The sequence below is a fragment of the Somniosus microcephalus genome, chromosome 3, assembly GCF_052327205.1.
Source record: "Somniosus microcephalus isolate GS21.2 chromosome 3, FLI_Smic_1.0, whole genome shotgun sequence".
NCBI lineage: Eukaryota > Metazoa > Chordata > Chondrichthyes > Squaliformes > Somniosidae > Somniosus > Somniosus microcephalus.
The window spans coordinates 227,199,043-227,216,100 of NC_140989.1; the positions used below are offsets into that span (position 1 = coordinate 227,199,043).

The 17,058-nt window shown below is 43.7% G+C and overlaps 1 protein-coding gene across 4 annotated transcripts in view; it reads left to right on the forward strand.

Annotated features, from left to right (window-relative positions):
• LOC147121748 (tRNA-splicing endonuclease subunit Sen15-like) overlaps positions 1-14,362 on the forward strand; it is a 72,449-nt gene extending 58,087 nt beyond the window's left edge. The window contains exons 3-4 of one of the 4 annotated variants that reach the window (XR_015077611.1): positions 11,737-11,891; positions 13,941-14,031. Coding sequence is in view for 1 of the 4 variants with exons in the window: in XM_085982234.1 (XP_085838360.1) it covers positions 13,941-14,130 (190 nt within the window). In the remaining 3 variants the exon portion in view is untranslated. Of the gene's footprint in view, positions 1-11,736; positions 11,892-13,940 lie in introns of all 4 variants that reach the window. The other 3 variants (XR_015077610.1, XR_015077612.1, XM_085982234.1) reach the window with 3 other exon arrangements.
• The last annotated feature ends 2,696 nt before the right edge of the window (positions 14,363-17,058 follow it).

Genomic DNA, 17,058 nt, shown 5'->3' on the forward strand with positions numbered 1-17,058 from the left:
TGTAATATGAACGTGTTATTTTTAATTTACCATTCATATATTTTTAAGCCTCTTCTGGCTCAAGGTGACATTAAAATAATGAAACCTTATAAGGCACTTCAAAGCATTTCCCATGCCTCCCTTGTATCTCAGCATGATGTACATTGCAGGGCGGGGGACTATCTAGGAATTGCCCTTCTTGGAATACCATAATATTTTTATTTAAAATTAGATTAGATTCTGATGTTTGGAATTTCTAGCAGAGTTAGGTGAAGACTTAATTGAGTTAGCAAAACAAACTGGGAGGCCAAGTTCACCGTGTTGAATTCCAGTGAGCAAAATACTGCACTGCTGAGCAAAGAGATGTGGTTGTGAAAGTGACTTAGTAGATACCTGATCAAACACGAGCAGGGAACAGAAAGTAATGAAGGTGAACAAGGTAAGAGAAACAGAAATCCCATCGGAGAGAAGAGCAGAACTTCTTCAAGGTGGGCATTCTGGAAGAGAAGTGACAATGAATTAAACACTAAAACAAAAGCAAAATGTTCCAGTAAGAGTAGGTCTAAATATCTTCATAGTCCTGATTTATTATTTGAGGTAAATCGTCTTTGTTCCATTAGAATTGATGACCCTCCCCTCCCATCTGATGCACCTTGTCTACCTCAATACTGTCTTGAGGATCATTTTTGGCTGTGATTGGGTAATGACAATCAATGTATTCACACCAGTGATTTGAACCCTGTTGGTCTTAGTCTCTAAGGTCCAGCAAATACATAGTAAAGACTTTTAAAATTTTTAAAAAAAAGCATTTTTATTACCGAGCGAAATAAGTGTTGCATTATGTGCGTTTTAAATCAGTCTTGCTGCTAAGCAGGGCCGTACTTTCCTCTTTTAAAATGTACGATTTCCGAGAATGCAATTTAATTAATGCCAATGCAGAAAAAGGTTTTTATGCTCAAATCTCTGGCGTGGGATTTGAACCCACAACTTTCTAACTCAAGAGGCGAGAGTGCTACCAACTGAGCCACAGTGGCATCTTCGAGCAGAGACCTCCAGATGCGTAGACAGTAGGCATGGTGGGAGCATCTTTCGTGAATGTTCCCACTTCTGCTATAGAGGCTTTGGGCTTTGGCAGCTTTAACTTTCTTGATGGACAGATGCAGACAACCATGACTGAGGGAGCCTGAGAACTGTAGATGCTATTGTTCTGTACAAAGATTGGTGGGCCTTGGGGACATGCCCTCAAGCAATGGCAGGCAGAGATTAGCACAGGAGCAGCCAGTTGAGATTCATGTCAGCATCAGTTCTGTCCCATCACATAGTCCTACACATTTGGCACTGCTTCTGAAAGCAATGAGTCCACCAAAGTGGATCCCTTGCACTGATGCCGATGAATCAGTTTATTACATATTACATGCCTTCTATATCCCTTGCAGCTTGCCAGTTGACTGTACAGCCAGCGACTGGTGCTATTTCTTCAACTAAGGGCACACTTCAGACACATGCACAACTGCTACTGGTAGTTCATTGCAGATGCTTGACTGTCCCTGCAGGTCTTCATTGGAATAGTTGACACATCTCCATCAGTGCCTTCTTGCTGAACCTGAGCCTCTTCATGCTTTGTTCATCTTGTTATGCTCAGGTAGCTACCTTTGGTGCAGTAGGCCTTCTGTCTAACATTGTACCCACTATACCCTCTGTCTTCCTGTGAGATACCTACTAATGAATGCTATGCTCTCTGACCCCAAAAAAACTCTGTACTATTCACTTTTAACTCTGCTGTGGTGATGCTTCAAATTCTTCTCCTTTGTTAAACTCACTTCTGCTGAGTCTGACTTGGAGTAAAAAACTTTTTTTGATTTGACGGCAGATGCAGAATGCTGCACAAATTCCTTATTATTGATCTTGAAGGTCTGAATATTGAAAACTAACTTTTTACTAATTTTTCGCTAAACGGAGCATGCAGATAAATATTAAGTTTTTCTATTGACGCCCACTTTTACATGTGTTTTGCTGAAATTTATGGAGAGGTTAATCATAGCCCACGTTGAGTCATCTTTTCTAACTTGCAATGTTTAAAGTTCTAATGATCTGGTCAGGAGGATAGAGCAGTATAGAAACTTGGAAATGGTGCAAGAAGTGGACAGAATGGATTACCCTGTTACTATGAAATACAGAATCATAGTTAATGGAAACCAGAAACGATGAGATAAAAAATTGCTAGTTTCATTAACTAACCAGTAGAACTTTTGAGTTTTCATTTGACCCAGATTCAAGTTTTATATTGGTAGCAAATTTAATTGAAGTCAATAGAAATCGAAAGCCTAAAACCAGTTGTTATTTGTGCCCATCTTGTTAATAAGTCATTTTGATGTTAAATTCTTAAGTGAAATGTTTATTTTCCCACCGACTACATATTTGTACCGTGTATTCATTCCAAAACGTGTACCACTCAATTCTGTCTGAACATGGTTTATTTCTACAATTTTCAAAACCGCAGCAAATTGAAAGCAATAGCTATGACATCCCATTTGTCAAATATTTACAGTTGAAAGCATGAAGACATTGTGCATCAGAAGAAGTTTCGGGTAATATTTCACTAAGAGGTTTATGATCTGGAGATGGCCTGTTTGACTGCACAGTGCAAGCCACTTCCAGCTCCTGGTTTCAATTGCAGACTAAGGTAGCCCCTTCACAACATGTGCTCACAATTGAGCATTGTGCTTCACCGAACACAGTGAGGCTTTGCGTTCTGAGTGACCTGTTTCTAGTTAGAGGCACTGCATCTGTGTTCTTAATTGATATTTATATCTGTTCTGTGATACTGAATCTGGTCATTTCAGTAAAACATCTTAAAGCCATTCATTCTGTAACTCTCTAACTCTTATGAAGCTTCAATGTGAGATTGTTTGTCTGTGAGTCACTACTTTGTATGAGTTTTTCCTTTTTTGATGTTCCTAAATGATATGCTGTTTTCTCAAAGGGGCTCCTCTTTGTAGTTGTGATCTTTGTTTTTTTACCCACCCCCTGAGGTTCACGGTATAATGCTCTTCCCAGTTCCCAGAACTTCCTAACTATAACGAGACTCCGTGCATTGTAGTGCGTGCAGCAGGTGTCATGGAGTGCTGATTATGGAAATGTTTCAGAGCACTTCTCTGATTATCGTGAGTCTAAGAACCTCTGAGTTTTATTTTGCTGGATCAGGTTCGGCTGAGTACATGTTCAGGTTCAAGTTGAATTCAATCTTTCTCCTCTCTTATTTTTAATATGTATAATGCACACTTTTCCCTGAGTTAGACCTACATCAAATGTTTTTCATTTAAAACCCCTCTTGTGGTGTCTTTTAAGTGAAAATCTCAAGGGTGTAACAAGGTAGTCATATTTCCCTACTGGTCCATGTTTATTGCTTTTGCCCACTGTCATTGTTCTTTAACAAAAATAATTTACATTTATATAATGCCTTATCAACACTTCAGGACATTGCAAAAAATGTTGCATGCAACAAATTACTTTTTGAACTGTAGCCATTTTTCATATAGTAAATGAGATAACTGACCAGTTAATCTGTTTTTTTTGGTGGTGAGGGGTGGGGGGGCGGGGCGTAACCCCTACACCAACACATATCCCACCCTATCCCCGTAACCCCACGTATTTAATCCCCCTAACACTAAGGGTCAATTTATCATAGCCAATCATCCTAACCCGCACATCTTTGGACTGTGGGAGGAAACCGGAGCACCCGGAGGAAACCCACGCAAACACGGGGAGAATGTGCAAACTCCACACAGACAGTCACCCGAGGCCGGATTCGAACCCGGGTCCCTGGCGCTGTGAGGCAACAGTGCTAACCACTATGCCACCGTGCTGCCCTTAGGTTAGGTGGATCCAAGGTTTAATCCTTGGTCTCTGCTGAGTTAACATGAGGGAGAAGGGTATAGACCGAAATGGGGACAGGGTGGGAAGAGGTAATTGGTGCGGGAGGAGGCTCATGTGGAGTATAAACACTGGCATAGACCAGTTGGGCTGAATGACTTGTTTCTGTGCTGTAGGTTCTATGTAAGATGATCACAGCCAGAGGTTGTGCTGGTGAGATGATGCAGTTGAACTCCATGTTCTTGGCTTAATACTTGGTTTCAGTGTCACCACAGGCATATCCTGTGTCTTAAGTCTTAAAAATTGCAAATTCTGCAGAAGTTTTAAATAAAGCATCTGAGGACACATTGTCTACATTTCAAAGAAATTGACTTTGGGTAGACACTGCTTTAATTTAGTTTTTACAGTTACATACACAAAGTACAGTATTGCTTCTAACATCTGAGGATTTGCAATGACCTTTTAAATCTCTAGATTATACATAAATAGAAACAAATTGTAGTTACGACGTGAAAAGCCAACCATTTAAACCTTGTCTTTGTTCCTGATCAATCTCCATCCTTTCAGATTGCCTTTGTTTGTCATTTTACAACCTGTAGCTAATAATCCACATTTGTGCAAAGGATCTGCAACAGTCACTCCCTATAATTACTAGAGCAGGAATTGTGTATCTATATATATAAATCGGTACTTCTGTCTGTCATTCTGTCTGTCATCGCGTGTGCGTCTGTCGGGTAGGCACTCGAAAGTTACAGGGCGTACCTACACGCGCGTTACCTCCAAAGAAAGCTTACGCTTCCGAGACGGTTTTAAGCGTATTTACGTTTCGGCCGGGCTAAAATCGCGCCCGCGGTATCCCAAAAACCTTCAACGTTCCGCTCATTAGCATCTCATTATCCGCTCATTAGCGACAGAGTGACCTCGACCAATCGTACGCCGGGTTGCTGGCGTGTGCCGCCGGGCCAATCGGTGCGTGTGTGGCCGGGCCTTATCGTTCTGAACCGAGGTGAGTCGCCGCCATCTTGATTCCAAACTTTTCCTTTCTTTTTCCCGCTTTCTGCGTCTTTAAAAAAAACGTTGCTTTTAAAACACATATTGTTTTAAAAAAAAATGATTTAGAAACGAATTAACTTATCTAATCTCATTAATTTTCCTACCTTTCCCCGTTTTTCCAGGTAGGCCTCGAAGCCTCGGCTTCTCCTTCGCACCCACGCCTGAGCTAGGCACCTCCCGGCCCCACTCGAAGGCTGGAGGGCCGAGCCTCAGCCCAGCGCCGCTAGGGTGCACGCGCAGCAGGAGCTGAGACGCGGCGTCTCTCTCTGGCTCGGCCGGGGGGCGGGGCTTGCTGAGCGTCAAGCGTCACCCTGGCAACCGGCCCCCCAGCCGTCTCGCACAGCCGCAATCGGCGGTCTTCACCTCGGGGGGGGGGGGCGCGACCCTCGGGGGGGGGGGGCCGCGACCCTCTGCGGGGGCCGCGACCCTCGGGGGGGGGGCGTGACCCACGGGGGGGGCCGCGACCCTCGGGGGGGCCGCCAAGCGTCACCCTGGCAACCGGCCCCCCCGGCCGCCTCGCACAGCTGCAATCGGCGGTCTTCACCTCGGGGGGGGTGCCGCGACCCTCGGGGGGGGGCGCGACCCTTGGGGGGGCCGCGACCCTCGGGGGGGCGCGACCCACGGGGGGCCACGACCCTCGGGGGGGCGCGACCCACGGGGGGCCGTGACCCTCGGGGGGGGCGCGACCCTCGGGGGGGGGCCACGACCCTCGGGGGGGGCCGCGACCCTTGGTGGGGGGAGGCCGCGACCCTCGGGGGGGGCCGCGACCCTCGGGGGGGCCACAACCCTCGGTGGGGGGGGCCGCGACCCTCGGGGGGGGGGGGGCCGCGACCCTCGGTGGGGGGGGGCACGACCCTCGGGGGGGCCCCCGCCCTCCCTCCCCCCCCGCGCCCCCCTCCCCCTCCCCTCCCTCCCCCCTCCCCCCCCACTTCCCTTCCCCCCCTTCCCCCCCTCCCCCCTTCCCTTCCCCCCTCCCCCCTTCCCTTCCCTTCCCCCCGCCCTCCCTTCCCCCCCGCCCTCCCTCCCCTCCCCCCCGTCGCTCTCTCTCTCTCTCTTCCAACAACAACATGCCCTCGAAAAAGCCTCCCTTCCCCCCCCGCCCTCCCTTCCCCCCCCGCCCTCCCTCCCCCCTGCCCTCCCTCCCCCCCGCCCTCCCTCCCTCCCCCCCCCTCCCTCCCTCCCCCCCCCCAGTCGCTCTCTCTCTCTCTCTTCCAACAACAACATGCCCTCGAAAAAGCCTCGGCACCGCCGGGCACTTCAGCTAGTTAGCTAATAAATGGTGGAATTGCTGGGCAAAAGCTGGCACTATCAATGAGAAGCCTGAGTTTATATTCCAGTGTTTGCGACGGTACGGAGCAGCTACCTCTTCCTTGTTGTTCATGTTTCTTAAATGTATGCACAATACATAGATCCATGTACATGTACAACACAACATAAATCTCTTCCTAGTTAGCTGTGAATGTAAATATTAAGTAATTTGGACAAATTACAGGCATGAATGCAGGTCATTTAATTTAATTTTAATTAATCCTTTGAGTATTAATTTATTTCTATTAATGTATGCCAGGTATTTTTTTCTGCAGTTTGGAAAGAATTAGCATTGCATTGGAAGAAGAACAGTAGATAAATATAGCACTTTGGCAAAGCTTTATTCTCACACAGTAGATGTGACGTGCTGTGTGCAAAAATCAGCTAGGTGAGAGGTTAAAAAGTACAGGAAAATCTGCCATTCGGATGTGATGTATAGGTTAAAATGAGGGCAATCCCACAGAGCTGGACAACAGAGGCAAGGCATTGGAAGCAGATGGCGTGTGTCAGAAGCTGCAGTGGGGTTAAAGCTGAGATCAGGAGCAGGGAATCGAAGGTGTAACTCCACATCCTACCAATCCAGGTAGTATTTTGCAGTAACAATGCTGACTGTAGTAATAGTTTAACTTTTTTTTTCCACCAATTGTTTATTTGATGGTGATTTGCTGTCCATTTCTGATCTCTAAAATGTCAAAGTTCTGGCGTATTAATAATTGGAGCTCAGCAGAACTGAGGGTGGCTATCCAACCATAGCTGTATAACACCCAATTAGATCCAATCTGATCATCTTTATGCAGCATTTCCATTATTAACTATAAGGGTTTATAATGGGCCAAATTTTGCTGTAGCTGGGCATCTAACGCAGTCTGCCATTAGTTAGACTTGCCCTTGCACGTTAAGGTTTTTTAAATTTTTGTGTGCCAAGTTGCTGAAAATGCGAGCTGATATCGTCACAATGAGGGAAACAGGGCATTTTGAACCTGAGCGAACAGGACAAGCAGCTGTGTATCTCCTTAACCAATCAGATTGAAGGATTGTGAAATTAACAGCGCAAGAACTGAGAAGAAAGTGTAAATTAGAGTGGGTGAATTCAATGTCAAATCAGGTACAGGAAGAGAAATAAAGAGAGGGAAAGAAAGATTGGATTAAGAGAGAGAGAAAAGAGACAGAAAGCAAAAGTAAAAAAAAAAACATTTTTAATTTTATACGTGACATTTTTAAAATCTCCAACGACAATTAAAACCTGAAGGAATGAGACTCCAGACTTTTAATAGTTAATTTTCAGTGTCAGAGAGGTTGATTGGCAGTAATAAACACTTATCACATTGTTAAAAAGGTACAGACAAGTGGAATGGACAAGACTTAACTTTCTGTGGCGAGTTTAGTTCGTATCTACTGCACAAATACAGCAACTTCAGGCCATTCAATGCGTGTCAATGATGAGCCAAACAGCGAGATGCCATTTTTGCGCAATTCGGACACCAACTTTTTGATATTTGAGTTTAATCTCCCATCTGCCCCTCTCATCTGAAGTTGCAGGCACTGTTAGCCTCACCATTATTTTGACAGGAATATCTGGGACAATATTTCACTGGGTGTCCTGTGAAATGTAGTAAATGGGCTAATGAAGACAGTGAAAACTTGCTGTGATTCAAAAGCCAGCTTACACTGTCATTTTATACAAATCTATGTAAGGCAGCTTGAATTTTTAAAATTCAACTCTGAAATTGGAAGGAAAGGCACTCCTTGCACTGGTATTAAATCATTACAGTAGTGTCCCTTGTTGGAGATATTCAGAGGAAACAAAAAGCTTACTCTGGCCCTAGACCAGCCGACCCACCTCCTTTCACTCTGTGCCAATGTTAGTATCTAGGCCATAGCCGTAGAGGGGAAAGTTATGCTATTATGGCCACATTGTCAGATTTGTTTTGATTGTAATTTTGCTGAGGCTTGGTGCTCCTGTTGAGACATGTGCTAATGTATTTAGTGGAGATTAGCTTGCATTTATATAGCACCTTTAACACAGTAACATCCCAAGGTGCTTCTCAGGAATGTCATAAAAACAAAATTTGATACCGATCCACACAGAGATATGAGGACAGGAAAACATGGTCAAAGAGGTAGGTTTTAAGGAGCATCTTAAATGAGGAGGTAGAGAGGCTTAGGGAAGGAATTCCAGTGCTTAGGGCCCAGGCAGAGGCAGCTGAAGGCACGGTGGCCAATGGTGGAGCGATGAAAATCGGGGATAGGCCAGAGGCCAGAATTGGAGAAGCGCAGAGATCTCGGAGGGTTGTAGGGCTGGAGGCAGTAATAGAGATAGGATGGGGCGAGGCCATGGAGGGTTTTAAAAACAAGGATCAGAATTTTTAAATCGAGGTGTTGTAGGACCAGGAGCCAATGTAGTTCAGCAAGCACAGGGGTGATGGGTGAACGGGACTTGGTGCGAGTTAGGATACGGGCAGCAGAGGTTTGGATGAGCTCAAGTTTATGGAGGGTGAAGATGGGAGGCCGGCCAGGCGAGCATTGGAATAGTCAAGTCTAGAGGTAACAAAGGCATGGATGAGGGATTCAGCACCAGAAGAGCTGAGGCAGGAGCGGAGATGGACAATGTTACGGAGTTTGAAGTAGGCTGCCTTGGTGATGGAGCAGATATGTGGTCGGAAGCTCATCTCGGGGTCACAATAGGACACCTAGGTTGCGAATGGTCTGGTTCAGCCTCAGACAGTGACCAGGCTGAGAGATGGAGTCAGTGGCTAGGGAGCGGAGTTTGTGGTGGGGACCATAGATTAATTTTAGACAATCTACTCTTGCATGCTGGATGTATGCTTGCACAGATAGTTACAAAAATGCAATTTTTCCTTGAGGTGGGGTGGGGGTGGTGGGGAAGGAGAGGGACAGATATCACTTGGTCCATGTGATCTCCTGGACTGGTTTCGATTGCATGAGGGGGTGGAAGAGGAATTTTCAAGAGTATTTTTTCCCTTCTTAGCCCTTTTTGTTTGCCTCTCAGGAGATTACATGGCTGGTGTGGGGAGGGGGAGGGTGGGTGGTGGGAGACATAGGGCTGGATTTTGATTCTGGAGGTGTGTAGTCCCGCCTCCATCAAGTTGTGGCCAACCCATGCGATTTTCACTTGATTGATCTTGTTGAGCCTGCCCAGTGGGCTCAGCAGGCCAATTAAGGGCCACCCGGCAACAGGTGATGTCACAGATTGACATTTCATCTGTCAAGAGCTTTTGACAGATGAAATATCAGCGTTTGACAGCTCTTTGAAGCTGTCAAACACTGACAATCTGTACACTAAGTTAATTCCTTCCTCTCAGGCTGATTTAGAGATCTCTCCAGAACAGAAAGCTGAATGCTGCAACTTTTGACAGCTCGCAGCCATTCTGCTTTCTGTGCCAGTGAGATAAAGGACTCCCGAGACCTGAAGGAAGGAAGGCTGTAAAGGTAAGTAAAACTTCTTTAAACACTTTACACACACCAAAAACACTTACCTCTTCACTCATGCGCCCATCACTCACCTGAACACCGGACAATTCGAACCCTCCAAGTTCTTCAGCCCGACGGCCCGCCTCGCTAACTTGGCGTGGTTTGGAGCTGTCGGGAATCCCACACTTCAGGAATAAAAATAGGGATTAGGCTAAAACTGCCTGTTAACTACCAGTTAACAGGCAGTTAATTGGCACTAATCCCCTTCCCGCCTCGGGGAGGCGGGTCCCAGCACAGGTCGGGTATCTGCCTCCTTTGAAACTAGCATGGAGGTGGGTTGGGGGCAGGATGGGTTCGTGCCCCCCAATTTCGAGATTTTAACTCCCCACACGCCTCCAATCCCGCCTCCATGGCCCAATGAAAATCCTGCCCATATTCTCTATCTCTACTATATCAAACCCCTTCAGAATTTTAAAGACCATGGGTCACCCTTCAGCACATGCTCTGACTTTTGAAAATCCAAATATAATCCAAATGATGAAGCAGACCCTTCAAAAAAATGTTACTGCTTCTTTTCAAATATCCTAATTAGCAGTACTTTCTGCATGACTAATCCAGCTAATTGGTAATTACTGCATTCCATGAGAAACCTTTTGGTATAATGATGAATTTCTGATTTTTGATTCAATCATTTGGTCTCTTCCACATGTTTGCACGGATTAAGCGAAAAGTAGTTTGCTATGAATACATGACTTAAATTGGATCCAGTACTACCATTGATAGAATAGCTACTTTCTTTCCATTTTCAATTATACATATCTCTTCCAAAAATAGCAATAGCTCTTGTTGAGTTGTTGTATCTGAGTTGTTGTATCATAGTTTCCTCCTTTTCAGGTCTTTCAACGAGCTCTTTGATTTATACCTTGGGACGGTTTACTACGTTAAAGGTGCTATATAAATGCTAGTTGTAGTGGGTGTAGTAGTTGTTGTAGTACAAGTGGACTGTTCTTTGCTTGGATGCTAGTAGTCTTCATTTGATGAAGCACTCCTCCGCTATTTGTGCAGCTCCTCTTAACTTTTCCTAGGTTGCTTGTATTCACTATTCTCTGTTTGACCATGCTTTGTTTTTCACATTTGCATAGTGTGTTTCAATTGATTTTAAATGCTAATGATCTAGGATAAAATCAAAATATGTGAAATAGCTGAGGTGGTTTTAATGTCGTCACAAGGTCATCTCAAATGTTTTGTTGGAGATTTAAGCCATTTTCTCATTGGGATGTTTATCAACATCAACTTGCACTTATTTGGCACCCTAACATAGAGAAATGTGCCACAGGGTTTTCGGAGACATAATCTGAAGAAAAAATGGACACCAAGCCAAAGGAGGATGACCAAAACCTTGGTCAAAAAGGTGGGTTTTAAGGAGGATCTTGTAGGAGGAAGTGGAGAGGTTCAGGGAGGGAATTCCAGAGCATGGGTCTGGAATTTTCTTTTCCAAGCTGTAATGTTTTAAGATTTTTGCCTATTTGACCAGGAAGGGATTTTGGTTTAATTTATACTATGCCGTTAAGAAGTTAAATTCAGTTCACAAAAGGATTAACCATCAGAGAAAACGCAATGGCCCAAAATTTGCGATTGGAGGCTTCCCGCGGGCAGATGCCTCCGACCTGTAAAAGATCTACGAATTTACCTGGTGGTCCCGGAGGTACGGAGAATTGCGCTCCTGGGACTCTCCGGGTCCGCACGGGTAGAGGCCCACGTATCCCAGGGGCGCATGCAGTTCGCAAGCGCCCCTGTGATCACGTGGGCCGGCCCAACCAATAAAAGAAGGGAATCCCCATTCATACTTATGGGAGTTGCGTACGGAATCCCCTTAAGTGTGAATGGGGATCACTTAAAAAATACACGAACACTTGAAATAAATGTTTTAAAATTACATATTTAAATGCCTTTTAATTAAATATTTTAAACAAATTTAATTTTTTGAAAAAAATATATATTTTAACGGGGCTAAAAATAAACTTACCTTATTGGACAGGGTTTTTAATGTATAACTGAGTGATATAATTTTATTTTTCTATCTTTTACCAGGAGTAGGAATTTCACGGGCATTCAGCGGGCAGAAGTTGGGCAAATAACAACCTCTCCACCCGCGGAGGCCCTTTTCCCGGGGATACAGATGATCTGTCAAGAAGCTTCTTGACAGAGCGCAAGTTCCGGGTTTTAGCACATGTGCTTCGCACCTCGTACGTACCTGTAGGGGTTGCAAAATACGGCCCAATGTATCTGTGATGTTGTACAGGACAATAATTTTAGGATACCAGATGAATCAGTCATCTGGATTCTCACATATCAAATCAGTTTGATACAATGGGGCTTGTCCAACACAACCTCGAGATATCTGCAGCTTTAATGTTGGAATGCTTTATATTCATGGCGCTCAGCAGGGGGCTGATCTAAACAGTTAGTTGCCAGAGCTCCCTGACCGATGACTAGGTTTTTCATTCAAGTCAAGGAGTTTGATTGACAGCTCAGCAAGCCAATCCTCTATGCAGAAAGCTGAGGAAGGGGTCAAAGATCATTCTTTTTCTTTGTCTTTCTCGCTTTCGTTCTTTCTCTCGTTCTCGCTCTCCCTCTCTCTCTGGAAAAGGCAGTCTTGGTTTATTTTTGAATCTGGAATGGTAGGAATGAGATGGATGTCTCATGTTCTAAAGTTAGTGCCAGTCAATTTAGAGATTGTTGGCTTGTAAAGCGAGTTAGGCCCATATCAAAGGGCAAAGTTTGAATTTTACCAAAAACTGTATTCTGTTCATTCATATACTTAATGTAAAATAAACCCATCTACTGGTTTACAACTGGCATCATCTCACTGGAATGTTCATCAATCTCATTACCGAAGGATAAGAGAAGGTACTTGATGGTGCGGGAAGATCAGAGAGTCAAGTGCACACGAGAGGCCATATTGTTAGAATCCACCGATCACACTATTGTCTAACTAGATATTCGGCAGTAAATTTACTCTAAAGATCATAGTAATGCAAGGTCTGCTTGCGGGAGTGACCAGTGACGCTGAACCCTAGAAAATATCTATTGTAGACCCAAAATTTATAACGGAAGCGATTAATCTGGGATTACATACCTTCGGATTTGTAATTTTGAGGAGAAAATTTCTCATCATGATTAGAAATAAATGTTGGTAAATGGAACACTTTTCCAATATGGGCATTCAGTGCCAGCATCAAGCAGTTTCACTTCAGATATGGTCTGTTCCGTTGCAGAATAAAACTTGCTCCACTGTGCTCAAAGCTTGTACCTTAATCTAAACAAGTTTATCTTAATGTGGGCATTGAATTTTTCACATCAGCCATTCTTATGACTTTCTCTTGCAAATGCCTTTTGCAAACGTCCGTCATCAGTAAGTTTTGTCAGAGGAATCAGTGCCAGGGAGCTCATTTTTGCAGCGTTCTCTAATGCAGTGTCTATACCCTTCCAAATAAGGTGTTGCACAGTCAGATCCTATTAAGCAATGTAAATAGGTTTTCCTTTTCTGAAACCAGTGGGAGCTTATTCAACCTGTGCAGAAATTTCTATTTCTCTTATTCATTTAAACTGAGTGATCGGTCAGTCACAATTTTTTTTTGTTAATTTTAGTTTGTAAAATAATCCATGGCTTTTTGATTTATGAAAAAAATACAAATGTAGACGATGGTACTTTTGAGGAATGAGCACTGAATCCCTCACAAAATTTGACCTTGGATAATTCAAAGCTATCTGTTTTGACTTTCTCTTATTTAGGTGTGTTCGGAGTTTGTCCGCTATCTATTTGGGTCCAAGAAATCATAACAACATGAAAGTATCCTAATGCATGACCACTCTAGGGCTTTTCTGTATTTTTTTATTCATTCATGGGCTGAGGGCGTCGTTGGCAAGGCCAGCATTTATTGCCCATCCCTAATTGCCCTTGAGAAGGTGGTGGTGAGCCACCGCCTTGAACCACTGCACTCCGTGTGGTGAAGGTACTCCCACAGTGCTGTTAGGTAGGGAGTGCCAGGATTTTGACCCAGCGACGATGAAGGAACGGCGATATACTTCTAAGTCAGGATGGTGTGTGATTTGGAGGGGAACTTGGAGGTGGTGGTGTTCCCATGTGCCTGCTGCCCTTGTCCTTCTAGGTGGAAGAGGTCGCGAGTTTGGGAGATGCGGTCAAAACACAATTGTGCGAATCTAGTTCCTCACATAGATTAGGCAACCTGGAAGATCCCAGTGTATCTTAACATTTGTTGATTTTTTTTTAGGATTAGAAGAATCATGGAGTGTATCTGTAACCAAAGTGAAAAGGAGCTCATCCTGGCTGTCGTTGACTCGGACTCTACAGTAGTGTATTATCAACTTACCAATGGGTTTGTTGTACCAGACCCACCAGATGTTGTCGAAGAGGTGGACAGCAAACTGTGTAGAAAGAGGCGGAGGAAGTTTCAGAGATGACCTATGTTCATTTTGTCAAATCTCATTCTGATGGAGGTTATTTTTCCAAAAGATGTAAATGTGTTAAATCTCTGCTATAAAACTCAATGGGTGATCACCATTTATGTCCTGTATTTACAGGTGTCTCATGTTCTTGCCTGTAGCTTTCATTATGGTGGCATAGATCTGTATTGGCTGTTTCAGTGTTAACCTTAGTTGTATTCATCGGCTTCAGTATAAAACAGTTGCAAGACTCTGACTTAAAATCATTTTAAGAAACTTCACCTTCATTCAGGTCCATTATGCTGTATAACAATGTTGACTATTTAAAATATATATATAAATTGTATTTATGTACTTTTTTAAAAAAAAGGAGTATTTTGTATTATTGTTTTGGTTACCTAGTTCCCTTTCTCTGCTACCAGAAATTGCATGGAAACTTTCTAGTGCAATATTAGAAGCATGTCCTCTATTTTGACTCTACTGATGACCTCCGACCTCACAAGCTGGTACTCACTGAGGCTCGATGTTATAGCATGGACCAGCAGCATCAGGGGGAAAAAAACACAAACATCAGCTGAGGGGACAATATATGCAGTTCTGCTGACAAACTTGAGCTCTGCTGTTCTGATCTGATGTCCTCTGGATGCCCTGTCACACACTGCCAGCCTTCCACTAAGCCTTATGAATAGCGAAGATAAACCAATGTAGAAGTAGTCTCAGTCTGTACCACTATAATCATTCACAACATTAAAAAAGACTGTCTTAAGCAGATTGATGAGCCACTGATACAAGCACAACTAGTGATTGACTTCCATTCAAATCAGCTAGGTTTTTGAGCAATGAGGCGAGGCACTAATCTATAAACAATCCAAAGAAAAACTAGGGTTGCACCTATTTGTGATTGAGTTGATAGATGTAGAAAGAAGCTCTCCTGTCAGTCATCCTTGTCTGGGCCAAATGGAGTGTGAAACAGGGAGAGTAAAGGATAGAAAGGTAAATAACAATTTAAAAACATATTGTAAGGTCCAATGTATAAGTCACATGCATTTTTAATGCCCCCTAAATATGGGGCCTTGACCTAGTTTTGTTTCGTGGAGTTGGTGTGATTTTTACACCGGGGCAACTTTTTATAGTGGGTTTTGTGGCTTATAATTAATAAAACTGGTAAATTTCATTACAAGAAAATATTTCCCATATTTCTACAGTTCGAATGCAAGAGTCTCATTGTTACTGACAGAATGAGATGGCAGTATTCCACAGTGTTTTGTAACCCTATGTTTTAGATTAAAAGAATCTCAAGTTAGTGGAAAGATGTAAATGTTCCCTGTAAGTTTCTTGACCAGATATCAGCCTAGATGTTTAGAGGCAAGGATTTCCAGTGGGATTTTCACTCTTTAATGATCTGGCAGTATAGTGGTGCTTGCTAACCTGTATACTGCAACAATGATGATCACATTTCTACAAACAAAAGGATTAATGACTAAACAGAAATTGGCACTGGAATAATGCCTTTCTGTTGGCCAATAAAACCACCCATATGGCGACAAAAGCCATTTTGATGCTGCAATTATTGACTGGCTATCGAACTCTAGTGAGCTTGTGTTTGGGGGCAGGGGATGAATTACCATGCGAATCCAGAGGCTTTGGACTACGTCCTTACGAACTTTTATATGTGAAAAGCAAAAGCTGTCCCATGTGAAGCTTTTATTCTTGACTTCTAAATGCAAACAGGCAGCGATGTTCTGTCAATGTAATTCATCTGGACTAATTATGCTTGCTGTCAAAACAATGAAGGATGTAAAGTACAATATACTGCAATAAATAAACTGAATCTGATTTCTGGTTGTATAAAGCTACACCATTATAACAAGACTGATTTGATTGGGTGTTAAATAGCATACAATAGAAATGTATAGAGTTGGCTTTACAAGATGTTGTGCATCCGTTTCAATTTTATGCAACCAAGTTCCAGTCATAGTTTTAACACTTGACTCTCAAAAACTGGTTCCTACCTACCTTAGTTGCTGCCTACACGTAGCCCACACTACCCTGTGTCACTGTGTACATGTAGCCCACAGTACCCAATGTAGATTAGATTAGCATTTACAATATAGCTCACATCTTAAAATTCTGTCCACTTGCCATTCCCTCCAAAATATAAAAGAAAAAGGACTTGTGAAAGACGCTATAGAAATACCTCAGGACATCTCAAAGTGCTTTATAGCCAATGAAGTACTTTCTTTTTCAGTGCAGTCACTGTTGTAATGTAGGAATCATGGCAGCATAAGGAACGGTAGTGTAGTGGTAATGTCACTGGGCTAGTAATCCAAAGGCCTGGACTCGATCCAGAGATTTGACATGGCAGCTGGCAAATTTAAATTCAGTTAATTAAATCTGCAATAAAAAGCTAGTATCAGTATTGGTAATAATGAAACGATTGGCTTGTTGTGAAAACCCATCTGGTTCACTAATACCCTTTAGGGAAGGAAATCTGTTTTGGTCTGGCCTATATGTGACTCCAAAACCACAGCAACTGCCCTCTGAAATGGCTTAGCAAGCCACTCAGTTGTAACAAACCACTACGAAACACAATAATAAGAATGAAACTGGACGGACCACCTGGCACTGACTACGGACGCGACAATGGCACACCCAGCCTAGTCAACCCTGCCAAGTCCTCCTCACCAGCATCTGGGGAATTGTGCCAAAATTGGGAGAGCCATCCCACAATCTAGTCAAGCAACAGCCTTACATAGTCATACTCACAGAATCATGCCAATGTCCCAAACTCCTCCATCACCATCCTGCCGGCAGGACAGACCCACCAGAAGTGGCGGAACAGTGGTATACAGTCGGGAAGGAGTGACCCTGGGAGTCTCTCAACATTGATTCAGGACCCCATGAAGTCTCATGGGCAAGGAAACCTCCTGTTGATTACCACCTACC